Source organism: Sciurus vulgaris, assembly GCF_902686455.1.
Source record: "Sciurus vulgaris genome assembly, chromosome: 2".
In the NCBI taxonomy this organism is placed as follows: Eukaryota; Metazoa; Chordata; class Mammalia; order Rodentia; family Sciuridae; genus Sciurus; species Sciurus vulgaris.
The window spans coordinates 135,300,440-135,315,965 of record NC_136462.1 but is presented as its reverse complement, the minus strand read 5'-3'; the positions used below and the strand labels follow the sequence as shown (position 1 = coordinate 135,315,965).

Genomic DNA, 15,526 nt, shown 5'->3' with positions numbered 1-15,526 from the left:
CCCACACCAATTAAAAGGGCAGTGGGGAGGGGACCTGGACACCAGGAATTGTCACTCCCTTGGCAATGCCAACGTGCAGACAGGACTAAGAATGCTGCCTTAGTGAAATCCCTCTGCCATTCAACCAGTGTGTTCAGCTCAGTTACAGAAAGTACACAAAGACTGTTAGTCATTCTAAAAACAAAAAAGATCCACAAAATTGACCTAATAGGAACATAAAATAGCACACTGACATCAAGTGCACAACCATCAAACTTACCAAAAACCCCACTTCATATTAAAGGGTGTTTTTCAGTAATTCATAAATTTATGCTGAGTTTCATTTCCCCCACTTTTATAGGGTTCAGAAAGGAATGGAGAAAAACCTTAAGGTCTAGTGGTTTTCTCTCTCCATGTATAACTCAAAGCTCTCCCGTGGCTTCAGAGTAAAGCTTTATCCAGCACAATCACCTCTAATACCTGCTTGCCACATACAGACTAGGCCAAGGAGTCTGGCCTACATAATGGTCTACAGAAAAGGACTGAGGTGGGCCGCAAGACTTTGCTTACAAATTTCAAAGTTACTCTCATTGATTTATTTCCAAGGCCACACAAATAACCAATTGAGATGTCGCACATCTTCATACAAAGGTAATCTTGAACTACAAAAGCACAACTCCCAAAGGCCAGCTGTGGGGCCCGGTGACCTCCTAGGAGGAAAAGCCACCCATGAACTGTGGGTAATCTAGCTTCATCAAGGGACATTTGCAGGCTACTGCTGTGGACACAGCACCATGGGATGTTCTTAAACACATGACAGAAAACACAGAGGATACTCAAAATAGAGGTGCAGAATACAGGTGCTCTGGGTTCTCGCCACAAGTTGCTAAGGACAATCACTTTTAAAAACACTTGACATCTAAGTCACAGCTCAGGCCAATTAGATGGGGATATTAGGGAGCAGGGCAACAAATGGCATTTTTAAAGCCCTGGTTTTCACACCTTAGCATGTATCTGAATCCCTGCGAGGCCTGGGAAGGGACAGAAGACTGGACCCACCCCCAGTGCTCCTGATGCTACAGGTCTGGCATAGGGCCAGAGAATGCACCTTCCTGACAAGTTCCCAGGTATTGCGGATGCTGCTGGCTCAGGGGCCACACTTTGAGAACCACTGCTCCATAAGTTCCCCAGGCAATTCTAGCAAGCATCCCCAGTATTAGGATGAGGACCACTGCACTAGAAGAGTAAGTGAGCTCTAGCCAGGGCATCAAGAGGAGGAAAATCCCATCCTAGCTCTGTTACCAGCCTGTTCTTGATAACAAACTTGAGATTTTTCAGACCTCAATTTGGTCCTGACATAAAATTGAGGCAATGCCTGGCCAAGATCGTGGGTTCCTTGCAGAAATAAAATGATGACTTTTTTCAAAGACTGCAATGCATGAAATGCTGACTCTAATACATGAAAAGGAAGTGGCCTCAGGGGCAATTAAATAGCTTTCAACATACAGTCATGCACAGCAAAATCACATTTCAGTCAAACACAGACCGAATATAACACTCTGGTCCAATATTGTATAGTGATGTAATAGCCATCTTTACTTGTACAAGTACATTCCATGATGTTCCCATTAAAAAATTGCCTGACAATTTCTCAGAACTTGTCCCTGACATTAAGTGACGCATGACTATATGAGTAAAGTTCTTGCTCATATGATGCCAGTACATCTGGTGCCACACAATGGGTATCATCATGCATGTGCTCCGTCCAGACATGTTGCCTTAACTCACCTGTTAGAACTTTGCAAAACTGCCCAGATACCTGGGCCTCAGCAGCTGGGCTGGGTGTCAAGGCCCATTTGCGTCTGATCACATGCTCTTGTCCACTGAAAGGGCCACTGGAATTGTTGAGAGGCTGGATTAGCACCTGCTCCTGTCCAAGCTGGATGAGGCCGACCTGCCAGGAGAGGAGAGGAAAACAGGACATTGGTTGCTGTGGTTTGTTTTCCACATCTGGTCTTTTTTTCTTTGCAAATTGCTTGAATTTCCCTGAGCCCAAGAGTGGCTGTCTGACATAAAAATACCCCATTGTGTGGCTGAGTTGGAAGCTGGGGGTGGACATAGGTGCGGGATTCAGGTATGTATGATAGAATCCTTTTCTGAGTGCTTTCAGAGAAGATGGAGTTACTTTATCATTGATTTTCAAAAACTTCATTTAAAAATTTTTTTAAAACCATTCTAAAAGTCCATTTGAGGAGGCAACCTCCAAAGTGTTCAGAATGAAAATTATATGCCTAATGGGAAAAAATGGATCTTATTCCTGGGGATTACTTAGAATTAAATACAGAGACAATGAAGTCAGTCAGATGTGAAGTAATAATCACTTTGTGATGGGGTCTTGTGCATTTTCCCTACAGAACTTGTAATATTTAAGAGAACTTGGCAGAGTACCTAATGGATTATGTTTGCAATTCTAACTTAGAGCGTATCATTGATTTAGACTTGTGATTTTAAAATCTTGTTAGGCTTACAAGCAGTATTAGAATGTGTAAGAGACCTTATGCCTTCTCATGTTTATAAGACTTATTAGGTTTATAAGAATGCCTAAGTACTTGTGAAGGGTTTCTTTTTTTAATCAGACAACCAATGAACTTGAAAATGAAATCGAATGTGTTTCTAAAGGCTTTTTTTTTAATGTTTAAAAGTTGTAAATCACATTTGTAAACAGGGTCAAATATGTTTAAAAGTCCCCTTTAAAAGTAACTGCAAAAATGTGCTAGATTATGATTTGCAAATCATATGAAAACTTTAAAACTAGGATTTTTAATTTGTTGCTTAAATGTAGTGAATATTAACTCTAGGGGAAAAAAAAATTCAATGTATAGAACTTTTCCCTCCCTGGGAACCAATCCAGACAGCATTGGTCCTCCTTGCCCCAGACACCTACTACAAGCTTTCCTTCTTATTAACAAGGTAACTTAGTAAACTAGAATTGACAAGGTAAACTTTCCATAAATGCCTGACTCACTGGGGAAGGAGTTGGTGTGTACACTGGTATGTGCAATGTCCTATCTCCCAGGTATACCTCCAGATTGCCTGAGCTGGCACAGATTGAGCAGATTGGTATTAGGGAGTCACAGACAGGCTTACTTTTCTCTCTCTTACACCATTACTTTTCAAAAGCCATAACATACTAAAACAGTGATCCTCAAAACCTAGCATGCACCAAAATCACATGGAAGTCTGGGGTGGGACTCAACAAATTCTAACAAGTCCCCAGATGACATAGACATGGCTGGACCAAAAACCACACCTGAAGAAGCACTGTTCTCTGCATGTTATAATTCCTCCAGGCTCAACTATGGCATCGATCTCACTCAAGCCAAATGAGACAGACCACCCTCCATTTCAAAAAGATGCACCAGTACCAAGCCCCTTAGGAAGTACATCAGATCAACTCATAAGATCACCTACAATCTTCAGTCCCCAAGATACAGGGTGAGACCAAACTTACTACTCTAAGCAGATTTCAAGGTTTCCATTTCATTAGAACTTTTGCCAAGAACAACTCACAGATTTTACTGCCCAAATAAAACTGTCTCAAAGTGGCACTATGTAACCTGCAGGAGAGCCCAACTTCCTTCCCTCTCCTTTGAAGTGAACACTTGAGTTTGTTCACTGGGATACTTTAGAGAAGTTGAAGAAATAGAGGCAGAGGAGCTGTGGTAGGATGCACAGAGCTCCCCCCACAGCTGTGCCTTAAAAGGCTAAAGTACAGACACTAGAAAACAATTGGTCAAAATTTCCATAGTTCAAATGTAGGGAGGCTATTCATGGGATGGAGCCCCACACAGAGGAGTCTCATGCTCTGTGGAGGATGCACTCAGCTGTGACAATGGGCTAGACTCTTCTGGAAACACCCTGGCTATGAGAGGTCCAAGGCAGCTACCCTCCTGGGTCCTGAACTTTCTAAACCAGTTTTATCAATCAGTCTAGTGTTTGTATTCTCAAGCTCCAGTGCAAAAATAAGTTAGCAGTGAGATCTAATGCAATAGAGAGTTTTTAGGGACAGGGAGATCTCCCCTTGGTGAGAAACCTATATATACATATTCAGAAGCATAATATAGGTCCTCAAGGAGGCTGTTCTCTAGAATGTCTTTTCTGAAGGGTCTCACATACTGACTTCCACTCATTCAGGCAAGAAAGTGGCAATACTGGTGAGAAACAGATAAACTCAATTATGAGTTGTACTCTACCTGATAGTCCTTTATCCTGTTGGGACCTGAACCTCAAGCAAGGATATGGCCAGGACTAGCACCCAAGAAAAAGGGACTGCACAATCTCTCACCCTGGAAGCCTAGCACATGGAAGGGCCTACACTATCCCCTTCTTTTATGGTTTGGATGTGAGGGGTCCCCTAAAAAGCTCACATGTGAGACAATGCAAGAAGGTTCAGAGGAGAAATGATTAGGTTGTGAGAGTCTTAACCCAGTGATTTAATTCCCTGATGGGATTAACTGAGTAGTAAATAAAGTGGTAGGTTGTGGCTGGAGGTGGTGGGAATACTCCTCTACAATTGTTCTGGTCAGATCTTTTAGACCCAACAGTGAAAAAGCTGAATAAAACACCTTCCTAGGTGTGTCTTATTGTTGCTAGACTCCCTCAAGTATCTCTAACACTCACCTTGTCCACACATTACCAGTGATAAAAGTTCTATTGAAAAGTGTCACTTGTCCCATAAATATGTACGCTTAGTATGGGTCAAAAAAATTTTTCCCCAATCCTTTTCCTTTACTCTGGTCTTCCTTTTTTTTTTTTGTTTTTGTTTTTGTTTTAAATTGATGCATTATAATTAACACATAAAAGTAAAAATCGGGAAGGGAAGTAGAGGGGAAAAGAGAGGTACTGTGGATTGAAATTGGAGCAAATTGTTATATGCATTTATGAATATGTCAAAATGAACCCCACTATTATATATGACTAAAGTGCTAAGGAAAACATTAAAAAAATTTTTTTTAAATTTTTTAAAGAGTCACTATGTCCCCCTCCCAAAATCTTGCCCAAAGTACTTACCAAACCTCATCTCTCTTTGGCCCCCCTCTTTTCCCAATAAATTCCCCTTCCCTGCAGTCCATTACCAGCCACCCCCTCCCCATGTTATAGGATATTTTCACAACCTAATAGTTTGTTCTTCTGAAATAGGATCAGAATTTTTCTTCCATATTTTCCAATGTGTGGAACATCACAGTAACTTGAACTGTGAGTGGACTGAGTTTCACTGTCATAGTCTGCCTACAGTGCCCCTTGCTTGGTGATTTTCATCCTGGCTGCATATGGGTATTGCTTATGGAGTCCTGAAGACCTCTGATGCCCAGGCCCCACTTCAGGCCAAATGGGATTGAACACAGGTAGTGATATTTTTTTTTTAATTCCACCAAGAGATTTCAATGCACAGCTAGAAACAAGAACCACTGTCTTAGCTTTTAACAGGGTGCTGGAGACCCTGGTCACCTGCTGCCTTAACTTCAATGTTTGGAAGTACCTGAATTTGGAACCTGGGTCTTTCTCTGACTGTGGGGTTCAGCCCACTGCCCTGGCTTCTAGTCGATTGCTGACCTGTGTCTCCCAGCACTGAGCAGGGCTGGTAAGAATTATATTAATCTCATAGTCACCAACTATTCTGAGAAGTGAGACACATGGAAATGCTCCTCCAAGGCCTCCACTGTTCCATGATGACAGCAAAGAAATGCCATTAATGAGGCTGGGATTGGTCACATTCGATGCAAATGGCTTCCAACATCATCTGCACAGATATCTGGGAAGGAATAAATGTCCATGGCAGACAGAACCAGCAGCCCTGAGGTCATCTGGATTTAAGGGAAATAATATCCCCTGGTGAAACGACGCTCTTAAAAATCTTACGTTTTGCAAGATTGGATATCCTTCATGAAAGAATTGTGGGTCAAGTAAAATGTATCAGGTACAACCTGATACTGTAACAGTTCTGAGCAGTCACCTTTCAATTCTCTTTGTTCTGAGTCCTTTCTCTGAAGGGTTTCTAGAACATCTTGAGAGTATTGCTAATCCCACTCCATCCCCCAAGCAGGGCTAAGTCCCACGTCCATGTGTAAAACACTTAAGAGACAGAAGTTTTTATCACCTCCTAACATGAACACTGCCTCTCCACATAACATGGGAAATGCATTTAAGATAATGTAAAAAAAATCTGTCACAAGCACACCCAGGAACTGAAGATTGCCCCTCTGTGGGGGGATGAAGCCACATGATTTGGCTGAAATCACCTTCCCACAGAGCCCCCAGTGGGATTTCAGCACCCAAGGAGCCCTCCCAGCTCTTTATTGGAAGGTTGCAGCTGCTTAGCTAACCACTGTGGGCCTGGGGTCACCTTCTCTACATCCAGATGGATTGGCGTAGGTAGTTAAAGAGGACCCAACCAAAGGGATGGTGAGTTTGCTCCCTCTATGGGCAAATCTGTTTCCAGAGAAAGTCCTGTGACTGCAGACCTACCTCTGACTCTGTTGGGCCTCAGCAGGGTCTGTGGGGCTCACACAGTGCCCACAGGAGAAACACCTCCATCTCCCTACTCACACAGGCTGAGGGGCTTCCCAACCCGCTCCTCTCTGAAGGCACCAGTTTCCCTCACAATCTAGCTGAGTCTGAAAATGCAAAATGCCTAAATGTAGACACTGGTCTTCTTTTCAAAGCCAGCCTCCCCTTGGGATTATAGGGGTCACCTGCTGTGATGTCTCCTCCCTTCTCTCTCATATGGTCATCCTTTCTTCCCATCTCTACCTCATTCATTCAAGGCCTGAGCCCAGTCATCTTGTGTCCCTAAATGCCCCCTCACCCCATACTGCTATCATCAGGACTCTCCAGATGATTGTTGGCAATGTTTCTATCCCCTCTGGGCTAGTGGTCCTCAGTGTGTCATCTCAGGTCAGCAGCAGTACCTGGGAGCTTGTTAGAAAGGCAAGTTCTCAGGCCCTGCCCTGACTTGCAGCATCAAAAAGCCTGGGGTTATGGCCTAGCAATCAGTTTAACAAGCCCCTTCCTTCCACATGCACCTGGACCATCTTCCCAGACTGGGCTCACATTGTATTTCTCTCTGAGCCTTACTGGGAGCCTACCAGAGTATTCTGTACACATCAGGTGTGAGATAATAAGCTGTTCATTCAATCAGCAATCTTGACTGATTGGCTGATGTATAACTGAAAAAGTCTGGAAACAGCCTATAGGGCTAAAGAACCCTGTTTTTGAAACCTTATGTTGCAGTCTCACTAAATGGTTATACACACTGTATCTTGTTTCATCAATAGTAATGCAAGGCTTATGTTATTTAGCTCTTGCATGGCTTCAGGTGGGGAAGTTCAAAAGACTGAAGTGACTCACTCAAGGTCGCAGCCGCCCCACCACACCCCCAGCAGTGCAGTTTCATTTCCTAAGCAACAAGAGTGTGACCATGCATCTGTGTGCCTGGGCACAGAAGCGCACACAAGGAAAGGTTAACCAATGACTGTGTGGTTCCCTTAGAGTGACAGGCTGCAAAAACATCTCCCATTGCACACAACCAAGGTCAGGCAGCTGCAGCATTCCAGCGTTCAGGAAATACACTTCAAGAATGCAATCAGTCTAAAAGGCTTCTTCAGTTCATCACCCCACCTTGTACTTCTCTTTTTAAATGATGCCAACTAAATAAAAGTTCAAAGTGGGGAAATCTAATTGAGTGCCCTAGGTCATGTTCATGAGCAGTGGTGCACAAAGAAGCTGAAGCCCGGCTTCCTAAGTGGTGTCACCCAACTCTGAAAAGCTGCGGGTAGATTAAGCAACTGAGCAATAACAATCATGAAAAGCAAATGGTATGGAGGATGAGAGAGGTCAAAGGGCATGAAAGGAAGCCACCACAAAGCTGGCCTTGTTATTTTCTGAATGGAGTTTTCTTTAATTCTTTCACACTACAAACTTCGAACTGTCTTTTACCCTTCTTCTGTTCCTGGTAGGATGCCCCTTAACATCCACTCAACTGTTTCCTTTTATAAAGTTCTAAATATATGCCTCACAGCTTTCAAACATGTTTATACTGTACATGATCAGTTCTTCAGCAATATGAATCAATCACTTTGGACAATGTGTTTTCCTCAGACCTGCATCCATAACAATGTGCTATGATGTAGTCTGGTTCATTTGCTTCCATCCAAATGGTCTCCACACCATAAAACTTTTGCCAAGACTAATTGCTGCTCAATTGTACTGGATGAAGTAATGTCATATTAGAAAGTTGGGCAATTTTCTAATCCATCAACCAAAGCATTTGATAAAACTCTCAAGAGCAAGGCAGCAATTCCTCTGCCTCCCAGGGGTGGTGTAACTGCAGGCTGCCCTCTTGAGAATGGGGTTCTCCACCTCCTCCAACCTCAGCTGACTTCTGACTTGTTGGCTGAAGGAACTCAGCTCCTACCTATCCCAGTCCAAACTATATTTTTTTTCCCTATTCTCTACAGTTCCCAAGTGGACTGGGAGAGCTGCACAAAACTGAATATAAGAACCACCACCAATGAATGACATGCTATAAACTGGACCCACACTTTCCAGTTGACCTGTCAGAGTAAGGGTGAGGTGATCACCAAGCTGACCCACTAACCAATGAGCCCACACAGAAATTCCAATAAAGAGTCCTGAGGCTGTGACTCCAGAGGAGGCATGCCCTGGGAATTCTGTGCCTTTCTCTGTCCTTCTGGGGTGACTTTTTAATGCTCTATACCTCAGAAATCCTTGGAGCTCTGTCTGGTCCCAACACCTTACACACAGTGTACCCTTGCCCAAGAAGAGATGGGCAGATTCTGGTGAGTGGCTTTCCAGAGTTTGAGAATACTTTTTGAAGGAACAATGGCCACTGCTCAGTAGTCCAAACCCAAGAGGACAGCCTCCAGTTCTTCCTTCCTCTCTGTTCACTTTGCTTAAAACAAGTCCTTATCCACTCATTTCAGACAAGTGGCACAGAAGCCCTTTCAGAAACTGATGCTCATTCTGTGCCTTGAAGTGCTATTCCTCCAGCCTTCTCTACCTGTGAAGTTGAACTGGAATCCAATTCTACAGGCCTTTCATGATCTGGTGCTCTTTTCAGGGGGTATCTGATTCGAATTTTACATAAATTCATTAGGAGTAGAGATACACCTTCCTCACATACCCCAAGTTCATTACTCTGACATTATACGGTTGGTTATAGGAACTCTTCCAAAAGTTTACACTATGTCTGAAAACTCCCTGAAATATAAATAAAATGAAGCAGCTAAACAGAAAACAATTAATCCTTGAGCCTGGGGTCTTTGAAATCACAAAAAGTGCAGCTGGCAGAGTCTTCAAGATAAGGCAGAGAGGGAAATGGCATAGGCCCATGCCCCTACCCACCATCAAAAGAGGGGGCAGAATGGAATGCGTGATTTATTTTTCAAAAACAAGTAATGATATATACTAATAATGCATCATTAAATAGACAATGCAACATCTCTGGGCACAAACAGCAATACAGAACAAAACCTGTGTTCCTCCAGCCCCTGCAATGGACGCTACCATTTAGAGACATTAGATACAGCAGGACATATAAGCAATTAAAATGATACTCAACATCCAGAATACAATTTTGTAAAGCACAGTCACATCCATTTGTTTATATACCATTTACAGCTGCTTTCCCACTAAAAGGGCAGTGTTGAGAAGTTGTGACAGAGGCTATATGGCCTGCAAAGCCTAAACTATTTTCTCTCTGGTCCTTAACAGAAAAAAAAAAAAAAAGGCAACTCCTAATCTATAGAATTCTTTAGATACAGTGAGGTACCCCATCCACAGCCACTAAAAATCATCTACTTGATAGCCTGCCCTTTCCACATCTTGTAGCTGAGCCTCCCCTGACACCCCTCTCACCCACAACTCCATGACACAGGTTTCTAATCAAGTCAAGAGGGACTGACACGTTACCATCAACCTATACCACCCACCTACACCTATACCCACCTATAACACAACCACCAATGGTGAGAAGCACAGGCTTGATAAGCCTATATTCTGTTGCTTTCTTTTCTTTGCTCTCCAGGACCACCTTGCCACAAGAGGGCCAATCCAAGTCACCCTACTGTCTCTTTCCTCCTGCCTTCAGCCCTTTGTCCACATGAACTTAGAGAAAAGTGTCTAACGTCCAGCTCATACGGAAGGATGGGATGAACAAGGCAGACTAAACAACAGCAGAGTCTGCTCAAGCTGGAATTTAAAATCTGAAAAGTCTAAGAGGTCCACCCGCAACTGGCACAGGGTGAACTCGGACTCTTGGCAGGGTTCCTTTATATAAGGCACAGCGCCCTCACATGGCGCCAGAGGGAAGGGCAGTCTTCCTGAAAAGCGGGCTCAGATGCCATCTGTGAGGCAGCTCAGCATTCACTCTGCAAGGACTTTAAATCAATGTTATCCAGATTTCCAGTCTCAGCTCCTTCACAGATAGCTCCTCGTTGGAAACTTTACACCAAGAAGTATAAACTCTGACCTCTACAGAAACTCACTAAACCGCAGCAAATGGGATTCAGATGTTTCCATGTACAGTACAGTGATGTGACCTAGACTTGAAACACTTTGGCAAAAACAGGAAAAATGATGTGGGCCTTTGAGTCCCTCCCAGAACATGATACAGCCTTGACCCGAGCCCTATGGTGATCTGAGCCTTTCTCACTCCTAGTTAAGCCTCCTCAGCCACAGCCCACATTCTCTGACCCTGCTGCACATTAACTATCAGGCCTTTTCATGGCCTATACCATTTTCCTTGTTTCACCAAAGCAGTCCATTTATCCAAGTCAAGTAAAAAATGGATCACACCTTAAAATCAGAACTCAGAAAATTCATGAAAGGAGAACTAGGCAGATCCCAGGAAATTATACCCTCCATACAAGTGCTGAGAAAAAAGCAGAAGCCTCACATAAAAACTTGGACCCCCAGGCTTTCTGGCTTTACTGCAGATTCCTGGTGACTTGCTGCAGACTACACCGAAAAGACCAGAGAACTTTAGATTGTGGTATAAGATAAAAGGAGGTAGGGGGAGTAGTGTCTTGTGGGCCTGGTAAGGACAGACACAAAATAATATCAGAAACTGCCTTCCCAGAGGTTAGTCATGACAAAAGAGAAACAACCCATGAACTTCATTCTGAGTCGATACCAAGCTTTGTAGGGGGTATCCCATCTGTCAGCCATGTGCACTCCTTGGGGGCATCATGGAGAAGCTGAGAAGTGTTTGGCTGGGCACCAGTGTAGCCAAATGATTAAGTGTGAGCATAGGCAGAGCAAAAGTACACAATAACTCTCCTGGCTGCTGAGTACTTGTCACAGGTGCCTCAAATAAATATAGCAGGGCAGGGTTTTAGGGGAAGAGGAGCAGGGACATGGTCTTAGCACCAATATAAGCACCCAGTGGTCCTTGTTTGGGGCGAATGCCGAATAAATGCCTGCTACTGGTACAGAAAACAAGGATACTGATCATTTTTCCTCTCCTGGTTCTGACCTTTTAACAAGAGTATGGTTAACCATGACCTGCCTGGGATTCCCTCCAAGCTTCCTTTTCCAAGCATAAAAGAAAATTCAAAAGGACAACAGGGAGATGACTATCTACCCCCCTACACACCAAACCAGAATAAATGAGATACACACACACACCTGTGCAAATGCAGTGTTCTCTACACCTGAGCAAAAGGTACCTCACAGTCAGAGGTCTGACAATTTCATTTGCACTCCCTTGGGAGATCCGCAACTCATTCCTCTATGGGACCCCACCTTGGCCAGAGTCTGATAATTGAATGCTTCCCCTCCCATCCCCTTCCCTTACAGATCATCAGGAAGGTTGGGGTGGGGGTAGGGTGGGAAAGGAAGTAGAAGGTTCTCTCCAGTTCCTTGGTAGGCTGGATTCTCCCGCCAAGGAGTCCCACCCCAACCCTCCTCAAGGACCACCCCAGGCGTCGCAACAAACCGGCCAGGCAGACCCGGAGGGGACGTGGGCAGTACCAGGCCGCCGGCGGCGCCGCAAGCGCTGAGAGAGACCAGGGAGCCTGGGTGGCCAAGTACGCGGCCGGAGTAGAAGCACAGTTCCGCCGGGCGTCCGCTGTGCCGGTCTGCACCCGCCTCCTCCACCTCGAAGCCTCTGGACAGAAAGCGCAAGTCGCGGCGCAGCTGCAGGTACAGGTCGCGCCCGAAGGCCGGCAGGTGCAGCAACAGGGCGCGTTCTCCCGGCCGGGCACGCGGGGTGGCTGAGGGCGCACGGGGACGCCGCCGCCGTCGAGGCCCGGGAGCTCCCGGCAGTGGCGGCAGGTGCACGTCGCTGGGGCGCACCCGCCACGGGAGCACCACCTCCACGTCGGCCGCCGCGTCGCCGACAGCTGCTGGGAAAGAAGAGACGCGTCAGCGCGGTGGGGCCAGCCTGGCCGCCTGCCCTCCCGCCGGCCGGCCGCCGCGCACCGGGTCCAGCTCTGGGATCACCGCGCCAGCAAGGGCGCAGCTCAGCCGGGATCCGGCACTTCCTTCCCTCCGCTCGCCCTGGCACCTCCATGCCGGCCAGCCCCTCCGCCCGGCCCCCGCCACCCGGGGAAGTTCTGCGGCGCGGACGCCCAGCACCTCCGGAGACGGCGCCACGGTATGGGCGTGCAGAGAACCGGCGCCGGTGCGCCCTGCCAGAAGCTGCCCGGAGCCCAGTTCTCCGCGGCGGGCTGCGCCTCCTTCGCCCGGGACTCTGTCAGCGGTCTGTCCGCTGCATTCGGGACGCGCGGACGCCTCCGAAGGACAGAGGCAAGGTGATGGAGAGAAGGGTGAATGGAAGAGGGGGCGCTACCTGTGCCCGGATCCAGACCCCAAAACAGCAGCAGCAGCAAGGGCAGGACCAGGGGAGGTAGCAGGGCGCCGTCACACATGGTACTTGGGACGAGCAGCCCCCAGAACCGCGGCGGTGGAGCAGGAGCGCGCGAGGCGGCGGCGCCAGCCGGAGTGAAGCCCTGCAGCCTTTGGAAAAAGTAATTAGCGCTGCGGACAAACCCAACGTGGTAAATCCCAAGCCCCGCCTTCTCCTCGAAAGTCGGGAGGTGATTGGCCGTTTACCTTACTCTGCCCCGCCTCCTCCCTCCCTATTGGTTAGAATGGGTCGAAACCAAAGTGCGTAGTTAGGTTGTAAGCACTTCTTACACGTGGTTTCTGGGCAGTAGCCCCGACGCGACACCAGGTGGCGGGCACGAGCCAACCCGAGCAGTGTGATCCTACCAGAGCCGAGAGAACACTGAATTTATCCTTATTTTGGAAATATCTGAGCCTGCTCCCCAGCTTCCCAGGAAGATTTGCTAGAAATTGTCACGGTCAACTGGTTCCATCCAAAAAAAAAAAAAAAAAAAAAAAAACTTTCTCTGCTACTATTTGCTACTGGAAAGACTCCCCCAACACACCTGAGTTCTCACCTGATAGTAGTATCCTTGGTGTTTATCCAAACCTTTCACACCTTCTGCAGTTTTTATCTTCACAGAAGCCAGGGCACACCTACTCTCAAAATGAGAAACTACAGGAATAGAGTGCTTAATGAGCTCCACTTAAGTTCCAGGGAGTTTCTGTTAGAAGGAAGACTAGAATTTGTGGTCTGACTTCCTGCCCCATATTGCTCATTGTTAACAGTTAGAGCCTTCCAAGAGAAGCAGGAGAAAGTAGTAGCCAAGTTTTACAGGTTAGGAAACTGAAGAACAAAGTAGCATAGACTTGAACTTGTTGTCTTTCAACAACAGAAGAGTTATATTTCCATCAGAATATAACAGGTCTGCAGGTGATTAGTTGAGCATCTTGAATGTCTTGTAAATAAAGCAAAGCATGACTACCAGCCAGGTTTCCAGTCCTTTTTCTGTCCTATTCTTTCCTGTTTTCTCAAAAAGCAAAGGTGACAGTCCCTACCAAACTCTTTGCTTAAGGTCTCAGAGTCTACATTTCATCACAGTATTACATATCATCAGAAAACATCCAGAAGTGAGGTGAACACTATCCGGTTTCCCAAATTTAATGAATCTGGAGGGTGGTCTGTGGTCCTCCACAGAAGCTTATCACAGAAGGTGTTGGAGGTCTACCCACTGCTCCAGTGACTGCCACACTGCTTGGCAGCTGCAGGTCCTTGGAACATGGGCCCAGGGCCCATGTCTGGCCTACTGTTGGCCAGACTTTGGGACTTTGTTTCTCTCCCTTGGCTGTGTCCATGTCAGTAGCCTCAGGCAGCTGAACATTCAGCAGCATTTTCTGGCATCACAAGAAGTCATTGTGTAACTTTTGGCAAAAAGAGCCACTTCAAAGACAGCCTTTGAAAGCCATGGAGTATGGGCCACATCACTTCACAAGACAATTACTTCTGCCTTTGGAGTCAGCCTGAAGGAGTCATTATCAACCTACCACATGATTCTCAAATGCTAAAACTAGCCCATAGGAACATGAAAACGAAAACAAATGCAAGACGTTTCATCCCCAGACTGACCAAAACTAAAGTGCTCGGATACGTCAAGTAATGGAGAGGACACTCTTCTGCCTTCAAGTGGGAGTATAAATCGACAGTCACTTCAACAAACAATTAGGCAAAGTAGTAAAACTAAAGATGTTCACTATTAACCATTCTAGTTAATCACCCCATAGAAACACTGGCACATGTACAAATCATGATCACCATAGCACCTCAAAGAATGAAAATTGAGTGGGGACATAGTGCAGTGATAAAATGCTTGCCTAGCATGAACAAGGTCCTGGGTTCAATCTCTAGTACCACCCGAAAAAAAAAAGAAAGAAAAAAGAAAAAAGAAAAATTGCAAAAACCTGAGTATCTATCACTGGATAAATGGCCACTAGAATACCATGCATCAATTAAAAGAAATGTAAAAACCTCATATGTGTAACAACATGGACAGATATCCAAAATCAGTTATTGATATATTTTTTTTAAAGTCAAGTTGCAGAATCATGCAAAGTAGGCAACTGTCCTCCAGATTCACTAGCCAGAAGTCAGGGTTGAATCCACCTTTATACGACCTAAGGTACAGCTACTCCCTGATGCTGCATAAAGTGAAGGCCATATACTATGGCCCAAGACAACACTGAGAAAATTTGCTATATTCTTCTGAAAATCAGAGAGCCTAACAGTAACCTCGGCTGGAGTTCATGGTGACTTACTTGCAGAGGAAAATGATTTAGTTTTCAGAATTTTAAATTGTCTTCAAATGCCTGGACAAAAGAGAAAGTCAGCCCTGCAAAGCCCATAACACTGAATACAACTACTATGTTTTAGAAACTGGCATTGCCAAAATGCACTAAAGTCCTTAAAATTACACTTCAGTGCCCATATGCTGAATGGATTTAGGCAGTTCACTTTGCTGGTGGACTTCTCAAGATAAATTAGTTGAGAAATATCAAAAGATATTTGACAAAGTAATGGTTTGAGTTTTTGAAGAGTTGATCTTGATCCAATCTTTCAACCTGTGGTTAGAAGGAAAGTCTACTT

The 15,526-nt window shown here is 45.4% G+C and overlaps 1 protein-coding gene across 2 annotated transcripts in view; it reads right to left on the bottom strand.

Annotated features, from left to right (window-relative positions):
* ADAMTS17 (ADAM metallopeptidase with thrombospondin type 1 motif 17) overlaps positions 1-13,007 on the bottom strand; it is a 340,804-nt gene extending 327,797 nt beyond the window's left edge. For both annotated transcript variants that reach the window (XM_079127336.1, XM_079127337.1), the window contains exons 1-3: positions 12,851-13,007; positions 12,031-12,401; positions 1,768-1,933 (exon numbers count right to left, since the gene is read on the bottom strand). In XM_079127336.1, the coding sequence (XP_078983462.1) occupies positions 1,768-1,933; positions 12,031-12,401; positions 12,851-12,929 (616 nt within the window). In that variant the 5' untranslated portion in view covers positions 12,930-13,007. The remainder of the gene's footprint in view (positions 1-1,767; positions 1,934-12,030; positions 12,402-12,850) is intronic.
* Positions 13,008-15,526: the final 2,519 nt, after the last annotated feature.